The sequence below is a fragment of the Cynocephalus volans genome, chromosome 14 (assembly GCF_027409185.1).
Source record: "Cynocephalus volans isolate mCynVol1 chromosome 14, mCynVol1.pri, whole genome shotgun sequence".
Lineage (NCBI taxonomy): Eukaryota > Metazoa > Chordata > Mammalia > Dermoptera > Cynocephalidae > Cynocephalus > Cynocephalus volans.
Window position 1 is genome coordinate 67,179,316 of NC_084473.1, and position 20,919 is coordinate 67,200,234.

Consider the following 20,919-nt stretch of genomic DNA (forward strand, 5'->3'; position numbering starts at 1 on the left):
AAGAGGGAAAAGTGCCATGATGTTGGGACAGTACCTGGGGTGATCATGGAAGTGAAGCCCCTCTTGGAAGCAGTGGAGGCCACAGAGCCTACAAATGGTGAGACTGACTTCGAACCCAATCACCCCCTGGGGCTAGAACAATAGTAGATGTGTCTGGGGAGGCCTTAAGGAGAAAATGCTGGCTGTTCTGCCAGTATGGCCATGTGGAGCCTGAACAATCAATGGAAACAAAATAAAAGACGTGATCCCATCTGTACCCCAAGCTGGTTCGTGAGTCGTGAGTGATATTTATAGGCAACACAGGAAGGCTACAGGCCCAGAGCAAGAGGCCAGATTGGCAAATGCTACTGCCTATAGTGGCAGTGATGAGAATTGTCACACACGGAGGTTGGGATTAGGGACCTACAGTATTCTTCCAGAAGGAGCTGCAGTGTTTAGAAGATGGCTAACAGATAAGATGAAGGTACCTCCCTACATGTCACCAGAAAGTAGCCACCCAAAAATACAATCTGTGGAAAATAAGATGTAATCCTGAGCTAGATCACCCCGGGGTGATCTGATAAAGTCAGTTTTCTGGCCCTACAAAGGGGAGAGCCAGGATGGTAGTGACCTAACCCACAGGCCAGTGCTACTTCCTGCCTGTATTTATCCTGCGTCAGTAGCCAAGAATGAGAGAGCGAGCATCGAATTGGCTCACCAATAAGATTTGAACACCTGGAGGGGGTTCCAGGACTCAGTGCATTTCAGCATCACCGTAAGGAACCTCCTACAGCTTTTAGATCCCAGTGAAGGCAAGAGGAGGCTTTGTTCCTTTCAGCCCTCATCAACTTGGCAAATCAACTAGCCGTCTTAGACCAGAGCTTGTCAAGTGTTTGTCTTCCCTTGTCATAACAAAACATTGCCCACCCAAGCCTATGGTCAGATTTTGTTTTTCAGTGAGTGAGAACGACAATGTTGCACAGCCTTCTCAGGAAACCCGCAGAGGGTAACCACCCCTTCCTGCTCTACAGGTCAGCAATGCTGGCCTTAGACCCAAACAAGAGTAGCCCTGTCCTGAGTCCTGTGCTTCAGAGGGCCCCATCTGACACTTTCTCTGGCCACAACTTCTCTGGGGGAGGAGTTGGTGGGGTCAACGGAAACTGTCCACCTGGTGCTACACCATGCTCTGGCTATCCAGGACCCCAAATTTCCTGCTCAAATCTAGCCCACTTCTAGTGTCCACACAGGTTCTTTCTAGAGTCCATTTTCCCAAGGACTCACAGAGGGCCAAAGGTCAGCTCTTAGCATGGTGGGTATGGACAGAGCCTCGACATGTGGTCTGGGCGTCCACACATGTGCATCCAAGGTTACCAGTGGCATGGGATGGACGCAGTTTTGGGAAGAAAAGGGTAACAGGCCTCAGGCTAGGAGTTAGCAACAGGGATCAGCTCTCTCCACCCTGCCGTTTTCCTCTGTGGATCTCCAATGAGTCTGAGAATTCTAAATTTGAACCTGGCCTTTTAGCTCATTATAAACATATATTTGTAAAGGAAGGAGGATAAAACATATCTAAAATGTTTAACTAGATTTAAAACTTTTCAGTGTTTACTGATAATTTGTAGCCACTTCTTCACACTGCTGGTAGCTGGTCAAATATTGTGAAAACTCCTGGTCCTTGATAGACTGGAGATTAACAGGTTCGTCTGGTATGTAAAATAAATGGGTTGATTCAAAGCTATCTCTCCAGCACCTGCTCTAAGCAAAGTACTCCACTGGGTGTCGGGGAAAAGATGAAATGGGAGGTTTCTGCCTTCAAGGAGCTCACAGCCTGATATGGAAGATAGTTCATGAAAAGCAATACATCATAGAAAATAGGAAATGTCATAAGTGAAATGCCACCTTCAGCGGCAGAGACCTGGGAAGAGCGCACTGAGTGCAGAAGGTAACATTTGGATTGGAGCTTGTTAAAAGAGAAATTATCATGTACCTGTGTTGCTTGAAATATAATTGAGACGAATTTATCTTTTAACATAAATAAATAAATAAAACTTTTCAGTGTTCAGATATATAACGTATGAGCCTCCAATTATACTCTAGCCCTGCACCCCCCACAGTTCAGAGGGTTGGTCAGAAATGACTTCGTGGCATGCTGAGAAGGCACAAGGCAAAGACACGCCTCTGGAGAGGAGGAACTCCTGTGGTTCACTCTGAAGTCAGGATATTTTGAACAGATAAAACAGTGTAAACTGAGGTAATCAATTTTAAGTGTATTTTAGAATGGTGCTGGTGTGTCAAAGTGTGACTTTGTGTGTGTGTGTCTGTAGATGTGGATATGAATGTGTGTGGTTGTGTGTCTGTTTATGTGTATGGGTGTGTGTGTGTGTTTATGTGTTCATTTGTATGTGCATGCATTAATTTTAAGAATAGTAGAAGCCAACCTTTAGAGGTCTAAAGCAGTGAAAATTTTATGCTGCCTCCCATGGCATAATTCAAAATTAAAATAACCTTAAATAAAAAAAAATTTAGTTCCCCCAGATTATGATTTTTTCTCCATATTAATTATTTCCCCATTTTACAGATAAGGAAACTGTAGCTTGGAAATGTTAAGTGACTTACCCAAGGTAAATGAGCCCAGAACTAGGGTTCACCCCAAACAGTGTGGCTCCAGAGACATGGGCTCCTGTTCATGATTCTGTACGGTCCTATGGCCTGGAGGACAGACCCGAGTGAGCAGGGGCCATCGTGCTGTCTGCCCAAAAGATGGGGACACAGGAAGTTGGGCACAGAGTACTAGACATTACATAAGTGTTAAGAACTGCTCAGACATGGTAATCAGATAGGTTCTAAGGTCTTGGATGAGTAAGGAGGCTCACTGCTCACCCTTAATCCTTTTGCTGGTGACAAAAAGAGACAAAGGATTGTGACAGCACTGCTGGAGGCTTCCTGCAGAAAAAGGGAGTCCTGCTTGGGACTGTTTCTGCAAAGTGGAAACAGAGAAGGGGAATGTTGCCACCTGGTGGGCATCTTCGGGAGTGGCAGTAGGAGGGGGAATAGTGTTGGGTATGGGGTGGGAGGCAAAGCAAGGAAGTTTTTTGTGTCCTGGAGGATGACTGTTTTTTTCTAACCCATGGCCATTTGAAAGGAATGTGCATTCTGCTCATAGGCTATATATGTGTCTGTTAAATCAGGATTTTTTTGTTACGTTCTTCAAATATTATATATATATTTTATTCATATATATATATATATATTTCTTGTCTACTTGATCGTGAGGGCAGAAAGGCATGTCAACACCTCTCACCTATAATTGTGGCTTGTCATTTTTCTTCATGCCTGCTATGGTTTGAATATTCGTCCCCTCCAAAACTCACACTGAAATTTAATCACTATTGTAACAATATTAAGAGGTGAGACTTTTAAGAGGTGATTAGGCCGTGAGGGCTCTTCTGTCATGAATGGGTCAATGTCATTATCGAAGGAATGGCTCATTATAAAAGGCTGAGTTCACCCCTTCTCTCTCTCACACCCTCTCTTTTGCCATGGGACCATGTAGAGAGAGGACACTCACCAGATCCTGGCTACTTGATCCTTTTTCACAGCTTCCAGACATGTGAAAAATAAGTTTCTGTTCATTATGAGTTATCCAGTCTCGGGCAGACTGCTGTAGCAGCAAAAATGAACTAGACATATCCCCATCTACTTTTGCTTTACATATTTCAAGGCTGTTTATTCAACACAAAAAAGTCTTTTACTATGATCACTCATTGTGGATTGGGCTACTAATGTAAACCAGGCCCCTGTGCTACGTATTTCTAAGCCTTTGACTCCTACTGCATATATTTATATTACCTCTCCTGCTCTTCCTTCCTTTGTATTTGCATAACTATATCTTTGCACATCCCTCTGTTTTTAACATTTGTTATTGGATATGTGTGTATCTTTTGAACAGCAAGCAATGGATTTTTTTGACTCAATCTGAAACCCCCCCTTAAAAAATCGGAATAGCTTAGTCCATTTACGTTCATTCTGAGAACTTATATTTTTAATGCTACTTCTGTTTGGTTTTATGCTTTCCATTTTTTATGCTCCTTTGCTTTCTTTTTCCCCCTCTTTCTCTGACTTTAGGCATATAAATTAATTTTTTAAAAGTTTTACAGAGGCAATAAATGCACATTTATGAATATAAATATATATCATTATAAATGCTGATATATATATACATCCATGAAACTGTCACCACAATCAAAATAACGAATATCTCCACCACTCTCAAAAGCATCTCTGTGCCCTTTGGTAATACCTCCATCCCACACAACACCCACCACAGTCACCACTGACATATTTTCTATCGATCTAGAATAGCTTGCATTTTCTAGAATTTTCTGTAAATGGAATCATATGGTATGTACTTTCCTTTGGCTTGCTTCACTGAGCATTATTATTTTGAAATTCATCTATGTTGTACCATGCACCAATAGTTTATACACCACACTTTGTGTATCTATCCACTGGTTGATGGACATTTGTTTCACAATTTTAACTCTTACAAATAAAACTGGTATGAACATTCGTGTGCAAGCCTTTGTAGGGACGGACATATGCTTTTATTTCCCTTGGGTAAATACCTAGGAGTAGAATGGATGGATAATACCTTAGGTATGTGTTCAACTTTTAAAGAAACCGCCAAACTGTATTCCAAAGTTGTACCATTTACATTTCATCAGTAGTGCATGAGAATGCCAGTTTCTTCACATTCTTGCCAGTGCTTGGTATAGTGTTTGCTCTTAATTTTAGCCATTATAGTAGGTGTGTGGCAGTGTCCCATTGTGGCTTTCATTTGCATTTGATAATCTTTTCATGTGCTTATTTGCTATTCATATTTTTTTTTTGTAAAGTGGCAGTTGAGATCTTTTGTCATTTTAAATTTGGCTTTTTATTATCATATTACTGAATTTTCAGAGTTCTTCATATATACTGGATATGAGTCCTTTATCAGATATTTTCTTTGCAAATATTTTTTGCAAATATTTTCTCCTACTCTGAAATAGTCAGCCCAAATTATTAATAGTGCTGAGGATGAGAAACGTTGCTGTAACTCTTTGTTTTATCATTTTACAGATCATTTCAGGCTTTACAGGGCTTATATCTTTAACTTATCACAGCCCACCTACATTTTCAAGTAATATTGTGTCACTTCATATATAGCATAAGAACTTTACAATAGTATACTTCCATTTCCCAACTCCCAGTCTTTGTGCTACTGTTGTTATACATTTTGATTTTACACGTGTTGTAAACCCCATACCACAATGTTATTTTTATATATACAGTCGGTTATCTTTTAAGGAAATTTAAATAATAACCAAAAAAACTTACATCTTTACTCTTGTACGTAGCATTTTTGCTGTTCTTCCTCCTTTGTGTAGACCCATATTTCCATTGGCTATTTTCCTCCTACATGAAGAACTTTAACAATTCTTGAAGTGTGCTTCTGCTGGTGATGGATTCTTTTAGCTCTTGTAAATCTGAAAAAGTATTTGTTTTACCTTAACTCTTGAAAGAGATTTTCAGTAGTATAGGATTCTAAGTTGAGAGTTTTTTTGTTCTTTAGTACTTTAAAGATATTCCTTTTGTCTTCTCACTTGCATGGTTTCTTACAAGAAATCTGCTGTTACCATCAATGTTGTCCCTCTACATACTGGATTTTTTGTTTTATTTTGTTTTCTGCTTGTTTTTAAGATTCTTCTCATTATTAATCATGGTTTTGAGCAATTTGTTAATAATGTGCCTTGGTGTAGTTTTCTTCTTATTTCTTGTGCTCGGAGTTTATTGAGTTTCCTGGATATTTGGGTTTATAGTTTTCATCAAATTTGGAGAAATATTGGCCACTATTTCTTCAAATAAATTTTCTGCCTTTCCCTCATCTCCTTCAGGAACTCCAGTCACTCATATATTATGTCGCTTGAAGTTGTCCAAGAGCTCGATGATGTTCTGTTCATTTTTTAAAATTATTTTTCTCTGTGTGTTTTGTTTTGGATCGTTTCTATCGCTATGTCTTCAAGTTTGCTAATCTTTTCTTCTGCAATGTTTAATCTGCTGTTAATTTCACTTAGTGTATTTTTCATCTCACACATTATGTTTTTCAACTCTAGGAGCTGGATTGACTTATTTTTTATATCGTCCATGTCTGTACTTAATATTTTGAACATATGAATACAGTTGTAATATATGTCTGCTGAGTATAACATCTAAATAAGTTCTAGGTCAGTTTTGATTGATTGTTTTTTTTCTCTTCATTATTAAGTCACATTTTACTTCCTCTTTGCATGTCTTGTAATCTTTTATTAGACACCAGACAATTTGAATTTTCCTTGTTGGGTGCTAGATATTTCTATGTTCTTATAAATAATTTTGGCCCTTGTTCTGGCATGCAGTTAAGTTACCTAGAAACAGTTTGATCCATTCAGGTCTTGTGTTTAAAATTTGCTAGAGAGGACCAGAGCAGCATTTATTCTAGGACTAATTATTCCCCACAACTGAGGCAAGATAGAGTACCCTTCTGTGTACTCTGTCCAATGCCCCATGAATATTGAAGTTTTCTAGCCCTTATGCTAGGAACAGACACTATTCCTTACGTCTAATCCTTTTGGGTAGTTATTTCCTTGGTCTTGGGTGGGTTTCCTCACATACGTGTGCTGATTGGTATTCAGCTGAATACCCAAGGGGGACCCTCTGCATATTTCCAGAGCTTATCTATGTATGATTTCTCTTTTCCTGTACTCTGTCCTGAAAACTCTAGTTACCTTGATCTCTCAGGGGTCTAAGCTCCATCTCCTTAACTAAGAGTTTTCCAGGCCCTGCCTTGATTCACCCTCTCTGTACCATGGCCTAGAAATCCGCTTAAGGCAGTAAGCTGGGGCAGCCATACGGTTCACTTCATGTGTTTCCCATTTCTCTGAAATCACCTTCATTCACTGCTGGACATGAAGTGTCTTGAAGATCATTGTTTGGTATATTTTATCCATTTTTTGGTTATTTTAGGCAGGATGGTAAACTTGGTCTCTGTTATTCCTCCATCTTAGTTGGATTTCTATTGATTCATTTTTCATTGTTATTTTTCTCTTTAATGATTTGGAGGATATATAGCCTTTTAATGAAGATTCTCTTTACATTTTTATAAATCACCTCTAAGTTTACAACTGTTGTGAACTAATTGTGTCTCCAAAATCCATATGTTGAAGTTCTAATCCCCAATATGATGGTATTAGGAGGTGAGACCTTTGGGAGGAAGTTAGGTCATGAGGGTGAAAGTGCTCATAAATGGGATTAATTCCCTTATAAAAGGGACCCTAGAGAACTCTCTTGCTATCTTTCCACCATGTTGGGGTACACAGAGAGTTGGCAATCTGTAATTTGGAAGGGGGCTCTCACGGTATCCGACCATGCTGGTATCCTGATCTTGGACTTTCAGTCTCCAGAACTGTGAGAAATAAAAGTTTGTCCCTTAAGCCACCCAGTCTATGGTAATTCGTTACAGCAGCCTCAACTGACTAGTAGAACAATTTCATATGTAATTGAACCCGTATTCTAACAATTTAAAAAACAAAATCTATTAAATCCCTTTTATCAATACTGGAAAATCTAGCATGTTTTACCACCCCACTGCTCCAAATTATTTTTTAGAATATTTTAATATTTCAATAATTACTTTTTTGACATTTGCATTGTTTTTAAAATTAACAATGAAAAATTAGACAGCTATAAATCTATTTGGTTTAATTGTTCATTACTTTGTTTTAATTGCATGTCCTTCACATTCTGGAGTTATTATATTAACTTTTGAGTCAACTGGATACATGACTGGCTACTTTTCTTCAAGTGGTGGACTTGGGATCCTTACATGTCTGAACATATCTTTCTGTTCTCACTCATAATCAACAATATTCAACCTTCTATTGACAGACTTTGCCTCATTTTTAAATATGGCATTGTTTTTAATTGCTAAAAAAGTTTTCTTGACTTAAAGTGCTCTCTTTTCATGACTGGCTGGTCTTTCCTGATAAATGGAATATTAATAGAGATGTTCTTAAGCTTTCTCCTGCTTCTTGCCATAACTCTGTCTCATTGAGGACAATGTGTTCGTTTCTCAGACTGACCTTTTAAACTGCTAAATCATAGCCACATTATTTTTCTCCATGCTTATTCTTACCAGAGTGAGATCTCTATATAGATTAAAGCTGGCTCCTGTCAAAGGTGTGTGGCCCTGCGTGCAAAGGCCCAAATGAAGAGAAAAGGAAAGATTTCTATTTCTTGTGGTTACACTGTGCCAGATTAGAGATCTGGTTATCTGTGTGGCAGTGGTGGAATCCACAATATCGTGGCTAAAAGTTTCCTTGTTCATATTCACTTGGGTGGCCAGGATTAGCTGGGGCTGTGGCTCCCTTCTCTGACCTGTTGGAATTTTGGTGCTGATGCCTCCCGCCCACCCCCAATCCTTATTCCTTCAACCTTGCAAATGGTCCTGGCAGTGCGAATGCCAGCATCTGGCTCATTTCTCTGGCGGCCAGGCTTGGTGCCCACCACATTTGCCCAGTATCCCCTGGCCCTCTCACTGCTGCCCTCACTGCTGGCTCAAATGGGAGCTGCCTTCCACCCTGGGTCCTTCCCTCTTGTTCTCCAGGTAGACCCCCTTCCATATGCAGCAAATTGCAGGTTGGTAGGCCCTAGATTCAATTTCTTTCTCCTGCATTATATACTCTGGAGAAATGCCTCCGTGTTTCTGGCAGGCAGAGGGTGCTCTGTTCCCATGTGTCATCCCTTTAGGGACCACAGTAGAAATTGAGGAGGAGTTCAATGTGTGGGTGCACATCACCATCTTAAACTGCAGCAAGCTTTACAAAATGGTGTCAGCACATTGACTATTGTCCTTGACTTGATCAATGCACACAACTGTGAGAGTACAGAGAAGTTGTGTTCTTTAAAGATAGTTTTCTTGGCTACTTCATCAGTGAAGAAACTGATAGCTTTGGAGCAGGTGAGGACCTGGGTTTTTTGTTGCTAGGTCCCCAGGAACCCATGGGAGCTTCGGGGTACATGGGTGTGAGAGGAGGAAGGGGTGGCTCTGTCCTTGGAGGTAGGCAGCATGTGGGGAACGGATCTGCCCAGAAGCAGTGGGCCTGAGAGTGAGGACGGAGACTGCTTCGTGGAGCACTGCCCAGGGCATTCAGGCACTGGTAAGTAGTGGAGCACGGGCTTGGCTACATAGAAGACCTAGGCTTGGATTTGGGCTTCACCATGAATTAACCTGTCACCCACAAAAAGTCTCCTTATTTCAAAATCTGGGTGCTCCTCTATAAACTGGGTAGTAATAATAGAACCAGCCTCTGAGTTTTATGGGGATTAAATGAGGTGCTATGTATAAGATACTTAAACAGCACTTGGCATGTGTGTATGGACGCTCAACTGATACTGAATGTCCGCAGTATTTTTTCAGTACAGAAGAGCTGGGCGGTGGCAAATAGTCTCCTTTCTCTTCCCTCTCTTCCTTTCTCCCTCCTAGTATCTCTATTCCCCTTTCACCTCTAGGGTGACTTCTTTGCTCTCCCCAACCCACTGACTCTGGACTGACACCCCTTTCTATTTCAGCCCACAAATCTGCCACGCTGCTTCCCTGAGGATGCCACAGGTCCAGGTGTCTGTTTTTGCAACCTCCTCTCCGATGCCACCCCACCTAACTCGGTCCCCTCCACAGAGCGGTCGGCCAATCTGCATGGCCTTTCCCTCCTCAGAGGATTATCGTATTTTCTGACTTCCCTTCTTGCATCAGAACTCAGTGATTCACATGTGCAGCTTTCCATGTGTGAGCAAAGGTCTCAAGGGTGAGTTTCTTGTGTGGTTAATGTTTCCATAAATGGGCCCCCTTCCTGACTTCTGTTCCCCAGGGAGCCAGAAGAACTGAAGAGCCGACAGAGACGGGTCACACACACTGGGAAACCAAGCACGTTAGATTTACTAGGGTAATACCCGCAGGTGAGATAATAGCACGTACATACAGAAATCCACAGGCAGAGATGCCACCCTGGCAACACGGTCAGACACCAAAGTAGCAGAAGGGCTCAGGAAGTGGCTTTGGAAAGTTCTCATGAAAATCAAAGGGCAGCTTTGGTGCTCAGAGATTCCAACAGAAAATGATACAAAACCAACCCATAAATATATATATATATATATTATATATGTGTATATATATAAAATTGCAAAAGAAACCCAAGAAATTAACCATCAATTTGCACATCAGTGGCTCAAAAAGTGTCAGCATAGAGAACGGCAAACTGTTTGTGGGGCAGATGCGTGATCGGGGGGCTGGCATTTCAGTAGCAGAAAGGGTATTTACATGGAACCCCTATCGGAAACCTCACAATACCAGGAAAAGCTCAACACAGACAAGGTATGTACAAGGGAAGACAGTAAGTAGTACTCTCGCGTGACGATTGTCAGACACAGACATTTCACTGAAACCATCCACAGCTTTAGAAACACTGCACTTTCTATCCAGACAGGGTTCCTGCAACCCCACACCCCAGCCAGGCAGTCCCAGGCCCCGGTCTGTTTGTTCTCCCCACCCTGTCTCTTTCTCGGGAGAGGGTAGCATAGATTGCAGTACCTGGATATCAAACAAATACCCACAAAACAGGACCAATAGGCATCAGGTGGAGTTAAAATGTTGGGGGTGGGGTTCCCTGAAATATATTCCCATTTTATAAGGGACTTTGATGTTCTTCAAGTGTAGCTACTCTGTCCTTGGTCCAACTGTCACCCTCCTCTTGCTTCACTTTAAAAGGGAAGATCTAGCCTTTGGGCTTTTAAAAATTATACAAAATGATTTGCTGGAGGGGAGAAAAAAGTTTAAGGTCCTTCTACATTTATACTCAACACCCCTCAAATTCTCGCAACATTCCTTTACATTACTTAGAGATAAAGGGTTTGCCACATCGCGGCTGGCCTTGACTCGATGCCTGGGTAACAACGGGTGAGAAAAGGAGCGGAGGGACTGACTCTACCAGGAAAAGTACTGGTATTTTCTCACGCTGAGGGTCTGACTCCAGCTACCCCTGAATCGGCCCCTCGCATCAGTAGTAATAATTTCTCCTCCCTCTTCAGTTCCCAATTTCTCATAGCATGACTCAACTTTTGGGAAAATCTTGAAGGAAAATGGCACCAGACGCCTATTTGGCAAAACCTAATACCACCTAAATATGAACCAGTGCAATCCATTACTTCTGTATTTTTAAGAACACCCCCAACTAGAAATTCTTCCTGCCTGTCCCTAAGAAGAGAAGTTTGCATGCTCAAAGGAACTGTCTGTATAAAAGTGAGGAAAGGTGCTTTCTCCACTACAGGATACCACACCTGAAATCCCTACACTGATCCTCGGCGAGTGTGGCTTCTCACCGTGAGATGCAAAAGGGAGCCTACCTGTGACCTCTCATTTCTGATAGAGGGTGCCGCACCCAAACAGGTTGGCTAGACAGGATTTGTGGAAATAATTACACTATCGTGTACGCTTTTTCACACTGTGGCGCAAGTGGAACTGTGCACGGATGATAACCTCTGAGCATATTTCATGAACTTAGAGTCACTTCAGGCCTCTCACTTCTTGTATTAAATAGTCCCTTTCAAAATAGATGTAGGATGTCCCTTTGGGTTTTGAATTATGGGTGCCCTGTCCTTTTCGTGGGAGCATAGATATATCCTTGCCTTCATTTCTTCTCAGTCTCTTTGAATTTTATCTTAGAGTGTTTGGGCTCAGGTGATGAGATGATGCAAGACCTGATTCCTCCATGCCCAGCATCAGCTGCAGCTGGGGGCTGCTGCTGACCCATGTGTGAAATGAGTAGGGGGGATGTTTTCTCATCTGGTCAGTCGTCAAGAACTGATTCCTCTTGGCCTGGAGCTACAACATAAAATTCACACTCATGACAAAGCATGGCATACAGGCCTGTGGTAGACTATGTGTCTATCTACCCCTCTGCATACCTTCACAGAGAAATCCAAACTGATTTTTAACCTTCTAGACTTTCAGAAGTGAATTGTGCCTTTGGTTCTGTCAAATCCATGGCAACCGAAGAACTGGATTTATGGCATTTCTCCGCACATGGGTGAGTGGTAGCCCTCTGTCACGATGGTGCTGAACAGCACGTGATGGCCGTCTTGCCACCTTACCAGGAGTGAGTGTTATCTGCAAGGAATAGGGTTCACGCTTCAGTCTCCATGAAGCAGTGCGTAGGGCAGTGCTTTACGGTGGGTTTCTTACTGTAAGAACTTACTGCTCCTCACCCAAGTCCCCTAAGTCCTTTAAAATAATTTATCTGTCCACAGAGGAAGAACCTCATTTTAGTTATGGGAGTGTTGAGGGGGGTTCTTTTTATGAGTATAACCTGGTTGCAGTAGGACAGTAATTTGGGTCACCTGCAGGCCAGGAGGCTCTTATGGAGCCCAGACCTGGGCTGAGGAGTGACCCCTGGCAGCACTTATGCAGTTTAGGGATAGGTCACACGGTAAGGATGGTCCTCGCACACAACTGGGTGTCAGCCACCAATGGCGGAGAGTTGTTGGAGCCAAAGTTGTCTCTCTGTAACCATTTACTCCTCTTCCTCCCCTCCCCTACTCCTTCCCATGGAAACAGGCTCAGAAACCTCCCACTTCCTGCTCAGCCAGCCACACGCAGCAGATTGGTTCACATTTTCTCATCCGTTTTCTGCGGCACGTCCAAGCACAGAGGCTCAACTAGAAACAAACCTATTGCCTGCCAATTCTGAGCTCTCGAATATACATTTTATCTAGTCAGCTACTCGTCAAAGCTTTCAGCCACTTGTATCCAGAGCCAAAGAAAATGCCCTTTCCTCTCACCCTAAAAGCCTGAGGTCTTGTTTGGACACATGTCTGTTTCTACAGCGTCTGGTGCATGTCCTCAAGCCTGGAGCTATGCATGTCACATCCCATACATACAAAGGAAGAAATCAACAGAATGACCCAACCAGTCTCTCCCAGCACTTTTATACCAAGGTGAGAGAGAATCAGAAACTGTGGACTAAGCATTAGCTCTTCGCAGACTTCCCTCTCCTTGCTGAAAATCTCTCTTATGATGCTTTATCCAAAGAATTTTATGGAAATGAATTTTGTGCTGGAAATTCGCTATTTGCTATAGGGGAAAGTGTAGTATGGGGCAGGCCATCAAACGAGTTATAGTACTGACATTTCAGAACGGCCTCACCATATCTCCCAGGTCTCCAGCTCATGACCACAGTCCATTCTGCGCTCAGCCACCAAAGGGATTTTTCTAAAATGCAAGTATGATCATGATTCTACCCTGATTAAAAGCCCTCAGTGGCTCCAAACCCCTTCCCTGATAAAGTCTAGCTCCTCCACACTTTCTGTGTTTCCTTGTGATCCAGCCCTGCCTACCTGTGAGGCAAACCTGCCTTATACTTCCTGCTGCGGTGGTCCTGCTTTGCCCCGTGAACACGCCGTGGAGCCTTACGCTTCTGTGCCTTTCCTCGTGGTCTTCTCTCCACGTGGAACACCCTAACCCTTTCATTCTCCTGGAAAATTCCTCTTTGTTTTGAAAACCTAACTCAGCCACAGCTGTATTCAGGAAGGTTTCTCTAGCCCCCAAGATTGTCAGTTGTTGCTTCCTTTTGCACCTCTGTACCCTTCCCTGTTTTGTAATGTCGACACACCTTCTGTACTCACGCTCTTCTTGAGGGCACGAACTATATACTACCCTCATGCCTCGCCCATGACCCACGCTCAGTGAGCATTTCTTGAATGTATGAGAAATGAACAAATTGATAAATAGGAGGTGGACCCCTGGCAGAAATTCCAAGGACGGGCTCCAGCAAGGTTCCAACATTTTCACCTAAATGAGGCCTCTCTGTCACAAAAGGAATACAGAGAATTTGTTGAATTCAGGGTCTATCAGCATCACCTCTGGACTACAACCACTCACACACAGAAAGCCACATCAGGGATCATGTCCATTCCACCTCCTCCCAGCGTTGTCTGCCACTTATTACTCTAGTCACAATGATTGCTTTCTTTTAATGTCAGCATAATGCCTGATGTATAGTGGATGCTTAACGAATATTGTGAAAGGATAAATGAATAAATGTGAAATCTATTTTTTTAAAGAAGGCATCAAAGGATTGACTTTTAAAGGCATTTTCAATAGGACAGATTTTTCTGAGGCATCGGTGCCCCTGACCATGAGCTTAGGTTTCTATCCTTTGACCCAGTCAGGAAGCAGAGCAGAGAGAGGGGCCTAAGGAAGCAGTTAGGAACCTGCACTAGAGAGACACAGCATTGGGTTTTCCTTGGTCATCTGCCAGTTTCCTTCCTTCTCAAGAAATAGCCAACTGTGGATGGTATTTCCTGCCCCAACTGGAAGGCTCTGGCTTCTCCATTGTCAGAGGCACACACCGGCACCACCACAGTCCATGTTAATCAGGAACTTAACGTGCACTGATGAGGTGAAAACAGGTAGCTTCCTGCCTTCACTTCAAGTGCTGACATTATGCACTGGACACCAGTCACAGAAATGGGTCCTGGTCTAAAAGAATCCCCCTTGGGGATTAAAGTCCATCCACCATAGCTGTTAAAAGCAGGGCTCTGGACTCTGACTGACCTGGGTTCAAATCTGACTCTGACTCTCTTTAGCCAATCACCTGAGGCAAGTCAATTATCCTTGTGGGGGTTCAGTTTCCTCACCCATAAAATGGAAATGGTCTTACACACCTCACAGGATTACTGTGAGGGTTAAAGGATATAATGTACGTGAAGCCCACACAGTGTTATAGATAGTAAGTGCTCAAAAATGGAAAACTATGATTTAAGAACTTTCAAAAATATTTTTACAATATCAGAACAAAAGGGAAAAAATATTGTTTGAAGATAACTGTGCTTTAAAGAGAATGGATTGTCTAATTTTTAGGAGCCAAACAATGCTCATTAATCAATGCCCATGGAAGAATATGAAAAGATAGTGTTGGCATTTAAAACAATAGCTGTGGACACTACCAGGCCCCAGGATGGACAAACAGTGACAGAACTGGGGACACTCAAGCATTTTTCTGAGACCTGGTCCAAGAGGATTAATCCTGAAGGGCTCATCTCTGACTCTCTTCTTCTGGACCCAGAGTGACTCAGAGTTGGATCCCCAAAGGAGCCAAGGTCAAGGTGCCAAGAGTAAGATTCCAGTTCTGGTCTGTGAGCAAGTGCTTCTGGGTTTGAGGAAAGGTCAGAAGACCCTGACTGGAGGACAGGAGTGAGGCAGGTACTGCTGCATTGCTTCGGGTGTCATGCAAAGCTACAAAAGCAGAGCATTTCCAGTGTTGTTTTAATCCTCCTTGTAAACCCAAGGCCAACAGAATACTTAAACTTCCCCAAATTTCTACCCTGAACATGAGACAACTTCTTTCTATGTTAAATTTGGTTTTAGTTCTGAAGCGCCTGAGATGTACACTTTATATGGGTCAAGTTCCTGGCTTCTTATATTGATTAAGACATCCCCAATTCTCAGGCTTCGTTGGCTTGCCCTCATGTCTGCCAACTCTGACAACTCTTCCATCCATCATTCAAGAGGTTCCATGAAGAAAGCTCAGGGTTAGTGTTTGGGAAAGCGCAAGTTAAGCCATCAGCCCTTGGGAACAAAGATTAACTTCTATTGGAGGGGATGGGTCAATTTATCTGGTTACTTTGAGCAGCAGGGCAGGGACCCAAAATGGAAAAGAGAAGAGAGATAGCTCCATCAGCAGGAGGTTGGATTCCCACCAAGAAATGGACCTTACTGAGAGGAAGCCTCGACCTGTTGACTTAGTCTGAGCCTGTGAGAGCTTGTGGCCCATCTCTGGCCTTCTCGCCTTGGGCTCAGATTGGTGGGCAATATCCTAACACAGGCAGCCCACAACTAGGCAGTGTTGTGTAGGGGCAAGAGCACTGGACTGGGATCAGGAGACCTGAATTCTAGTACAGGCTTTGCCACTAACTGGCTGTGTGACCTCGGGCAAGTCACCTGATTTCCCTGGGGCAATTGTAAAATGAGAGAGTGGTCAGGCCATCTCGAAGTTCCCCCTCCAAGTGTGATCCAGGGTCCTATTCTATCTCTCCTTGGCCCTATGCTTCCAGGGACAGAGATGGGAGAAGGGAAGGGGAGGAGAGGAGACAAAAGGGAGCCCATGGGTGCCATGAATCAGGACTCCACTTTCTCCTTCTTTTTGCTCTTTTTCAGGAAGGAGGGGGTTCTGAATTTCTTTTTCTTCTTTGAGGGAGACTTGGAAGGTGAGCCCTCTGGGGACATGGGGCCGCTGGTGACTGACTCAGTTTTGTCCTTGGAGGTATCGACATCCGTGTCAGCACCGGTGGTCATCTGGCTCAAGCCCTTGCTGAGGATGTCCTCCGCGGTCTGCTCCTCCTCCCTCCCGTTGACCACCACCCCTTCTGGCTGAGTTGTTTCCGGCTCTGCGGTGGCTTTGCTTGTTTCTGTCTTCTTAGCATCTTCTAGAAAAAGATCAAAAGACATGACCCATAACATTTCCTTCAGGTGAGGGATTCCACCTGGCATTAACAGAACCATTTCTAGGCAATTCTGTAAAGCAAGTCCAGAGCAATGGGAAGGCAGATTGACACGGTGGTTGGCGGGTAGAGCAGGGCTCTCAGTGGGAGGTGGAGGATGGTGTCTCATCCAGGCCTGCACCCCTACCATGTGGCTTGCTCGGGGAACACACCCTCAGCAGGGCGGTAACTCCTGCCTACGAATTTAAACAGATATTGATGTCTGAACATGGCAGGGGGCCCAGAAGGGGCTCAGTTCAGAGTATTTCTAGGCAGGGTGGAGGAAACAGGCAGAGGGGAGGAGAGAGGCTGTTGGAAGGGGGAGAGCTTGTCATGTGCACCTCAGTGGAGTTTTCTAAGAATTAACCACCAACAGAAATATGGAAATGACATGTTTTCATAGCCATGTCATTTCCTATGAGGAACCAGTGAGGAACTTTAGGAAATATGGAGAGTATCTTCCCAGAAGGCAGACAATGATCTTGCTCTCCTCTAAACCTATGCTCATATATTCATTTTGCACTTGCATGTGGCATTTATCTCTTTTCGTCTAAGAGTCCATTCATCACCCAGGTAAACCATTCAGGACAGAAACTCTGTCTTTTACTTCTCTGGCAACCATCACGCAGCTCAGTGACCACATGCTCGAGCCATGCTTACTGCAGCTGACTTTTGCCAAGTGAGGCCAGATGAAGATTCAATAGATGCCTTGCTTCACCATAGCAGCGGGGCTCTTCTGTGTGGGTGCACTGGGTTGAGGATGTGGGGAAGGAATATTGTCCTTTCCTAACTTTAGGAGCAAGCCTGCCTTTCTTCCCCTGGCCTGCTAACATCTCAGGGCCAAACACATGACCCCTAGTCCCAGTCCCACAGTTTAGAGAGGCCCTCTTTTTGCAGAAGGGGAGACAGCAGTGGAGGGCCTAGAAACTGGATTTGCAGAAGGGGAGACAGCAGTGGAGGGCCTAGAAACTGGATCTGCTAACTTGCTTCCGAACCCACTGTCAACCAGACTGACCATGACCTATATACCAAATGCATGGAGAATTGGTGACTGCGATGTACTGTTTTTACTTCCCTTTTGAAAAGGCAGCTCTGCACCATCGCACAGAGAAGCCATAGAAATGTTCATTAAAAACCCTGAAAAAATCTATGACCTATGCTGACAAAGGGCTGAGTGCTCATGCAGCAACAATCAGAAAGGCCCACAGGGTGCTCAAAGCACAGAGCAGAGAAACAGAAGAGCAGCAAACAGAACTGCCTCGCAGCTGGTCAATGAATTGGATACTGGCCATGCAGAGAGGTATGCAATAGAGTTTCTGTCTGGGTTTAAATTCTCAAATGTCAGTGTCTGAAACGATCACCAAGGGAGCTTGTGAAAATGCAGCTTCCCGGGCTTGTCCCTACAATAGACTATGAAACACAAGGTGGGCCAAGAGATATGTATATTAACAAGTCCCCACATAATTCTGATACAAAAGGTCCACTGGCCACACACTGGGAAAAATGGGTTTAGAATGATATATTTCCTCTCACCTTTACCTACCCCAAGGACTGAGACAGCACCACCAATAGAGAAGAAAGTAGAGCTGGTAAATAGGTATGGTAGACTATGTAATTCCCATCCACTCGCCATGGTTGGGACATAAAAACTCCCCTAAGCACCAATATGCTTTTAGTGTGTGGTACAGCTGGTGTGCAGATGTGGCCCTAATGAGCCATGCCTCCAGGTACTCACATGCTTGTGTGGTCCCCTCCAGCACTGAATCTGGGCTGGCCCCATGGCTCACTATAACCAACAGAAGCAAAAGTGCTATAAAGCCAGCCTCAGGCCAAAGACTTAAGAAGGCCTAGCAACTTTGGCTTTTACAGTTTTGGGAGCCCTGGGCCACCATGTATAAAGTCCGACTACCCTGATGAAAACACATGTGGAGAGGCCACATTTCAGGGGCAGGAGGAAGAGGCCCAGCCATTCCAGCGTCCCAGCTGAGCCCAGCCTTCTAAATGCTCCTGCCAAGGCACCAGACATATGAGTGTACCATTTTGGAAGTTCCAGCTCTGTCATGCTCCCAGGTGACTACAACCACAGCTGACATCACATGTAGCAGAAGAACCATCCAGCTAAGCCCAGTCAACTCCAATCCACAGAACTAACTTCCATAAAACTAGATTTTATTATGCACCATGATTTAATACCTATTAACAAACCACCCCAAAATTTAGTGGCTTAAAACATCAAGTGGTTTATCAGCTCTCACAATTCAGAGACCATGGTACATAATAAGAGCTAATTTACATAAGCACACTACAAAGTACTTTTATATTCATTAGCTCATTTTATCCTGACAACAATGCCGCATTAGGAAAGGTAAGGATTTGTGTTATTCCCCGAATCTGCAGTGTTTTTAAGTGACTTATTTGAGATGGGTAAATTAGTTAGTGGCAGAGCTGATCTTCTAATGTCAAATACAGGTCTATCTCTTTGAGGGCTTAGCCAATACCCCAGAAGGTTCACCGGGGGATGGAGTCAGCAGACACAAGGGTCAGTCAGGAGCTAGTCAAAAAGAAGGAGATGGCCACATATACAAAAGAAAAAGATTTTAAAGACTCTCCTTCAGGGAGGTTGATGGGGTAGGAGTCAGGGAGACAGATGAGGAGGATATGAGAGCATAATGACAAATGGTTGAAAAAAGCCATCCCTGATCTGATGAGTGAGCTAAATATGGGAATGCAAATACCAGTGCACCAGCCCTGTCTTCCCTGAGGAGCTGGGCAAGCCATTGAGCAGCCTGGCCAAGGCTACCCAGCCCCACTTCACATTGTTCACCCCATGCAACTACAACGTGGCTCATCATGCAGGGTCTGCTCCAAGGCAGCCATGCTCCCCAGCTCTGTCTGTGTACTAGGAAGTGTGTTCAGGGAAGACCTTGACTTTTCTAGTGACTCAACCACAATGTGCCCCTCTAAGGGCATGAATTGGGGTCAGAGAGAACATTGAATCCTGCTACAGTGGGTACTATGTCAGGCAGTATGTAAACAGCTATCCCATCCATTGCACACTCCTCCTGCCCTTTGTCCCTCCCAGGAGCTGATATGGAATTGCCACTGCTTGTCCCACTCCTGCCATGAGCCTCCTCTCCAGCCCTGGATTTCTTTCCAGCAGTTAGTACATGTGCCCTGAGGGATCTTGAAGACCCTAGTCAGGTCAGGCCCTTTATGCATCCTTATAAGACAATTGGTCCCCAAGGTATTCAAGCTCTGGCCCACAGCCCCAGAAGAGATTGTGGGCTCTTTAGAGGCACCAGTGCATTAGGAATGGGTGGGGTAAGCTCCTGAGGGCCATGAGCACTCCACTGCAGGAGTGCCCGAGAGATGGTCCCACTGCCCACTCACTGAGGGGCCTGCTGCTTCTGGCTGTGTGCGCCCTGTGCGTGGGTATGTTTGTTGTGTGTGTCCTATGTGTGCATATCCATGTCTCTCAAAGGGAACCCTAGTCCACACAGAGCACATGGAGAATTGGTCATGATTTGACAACCAGGAAAACTCCTGAAGGCGGGGTTGTGAGTAGCAAAAGAAAAACCTGGGGAGAAATATATTTCTTTTGGAAAAAGCTCCCTCCCCCACTGCAAGTGTCAGAGTGAGTTAGTAAACAGCCTCTCTATACTTACTACAGAGACAAGTATTCAGAATCGGAGGAAACTCCTTTGATGAAGGCACAAATAGGAAGAGAGAGGAAGACATTGTGGAGACAGGTTGACAACACCACGATGAGACACATGAATACAAACAGTAGGGCACATCCCCTTGAGGCTCTGGCCTCAAGCAGGTGGGTTTCCTCTGGCAGCACTGGGCCTAGGCTCAAGGCAGCAGCTTGCTTGTGGAGGGAGCGCAGGGGTTGGATTCCATCAGAATCCACACATATGGCCATTCCACCTAGGAGGCCACCAAGTTGCTGCTCTTTGGATGGCAGACCAACCCCCTGTGTGGGGATCTCTGAGGGGCCCAGGGCAGGAGTGATCATGCCCAGGAGTGAATACAGGAGCTCATTAAAGACACTTTTATGATTTAGTTGACTAGGGACTATAATAGTATTCATCCACCATCTGTATATTATTATCATAACCATAATTAGATCTTACATTTAAATCATGCTTTTACTCTTTCAAAGTATCTTTTCATCTACACTTCCCTTATACATGTAAGAACCTTAAAAAGGGAAAATATTAGTAGCCCCACTTGACAGCAAGGAAACTGAGACACAGAGAAGTTATCTGGTTTGCTAAAATTAGCAGCTGAATTATTGTTAATTAGCAGTTCAGTTGGGCTTAGAACTCACTT

The 20,919-nt window shown here is 43.9% G+C and overlaps 1 protein-coding gene across 2 annotated transcripts in view; it reads right to left on the reverse strand.

Moving 5' to 3' along the window:
• Nucleotides 1-16,222: 16,222 nt before the first annotated feature.
• ADD2 (adducin 2) overlaps nucleotides 16,223-20,919 on the reverse strand; it is a 41,214-nt gene continuing 36,517 nt past the window's right edge. The window contains exon 14 of one of the 2 annotated variants that reach the window (XM_063077929.1): nucleotides 16,223-16,527. In XM_063077929.1, coding sequence (XP_062933999.1) covers nucleotides 16,223-16,527 — 305 coding nt within the window. Of the gene's footprint in view, nucleotides 16,531-20,919 lie in introns of both variants that reach the window. The other variant, XM_063077928.1, reaches the window with a different exon arrangement.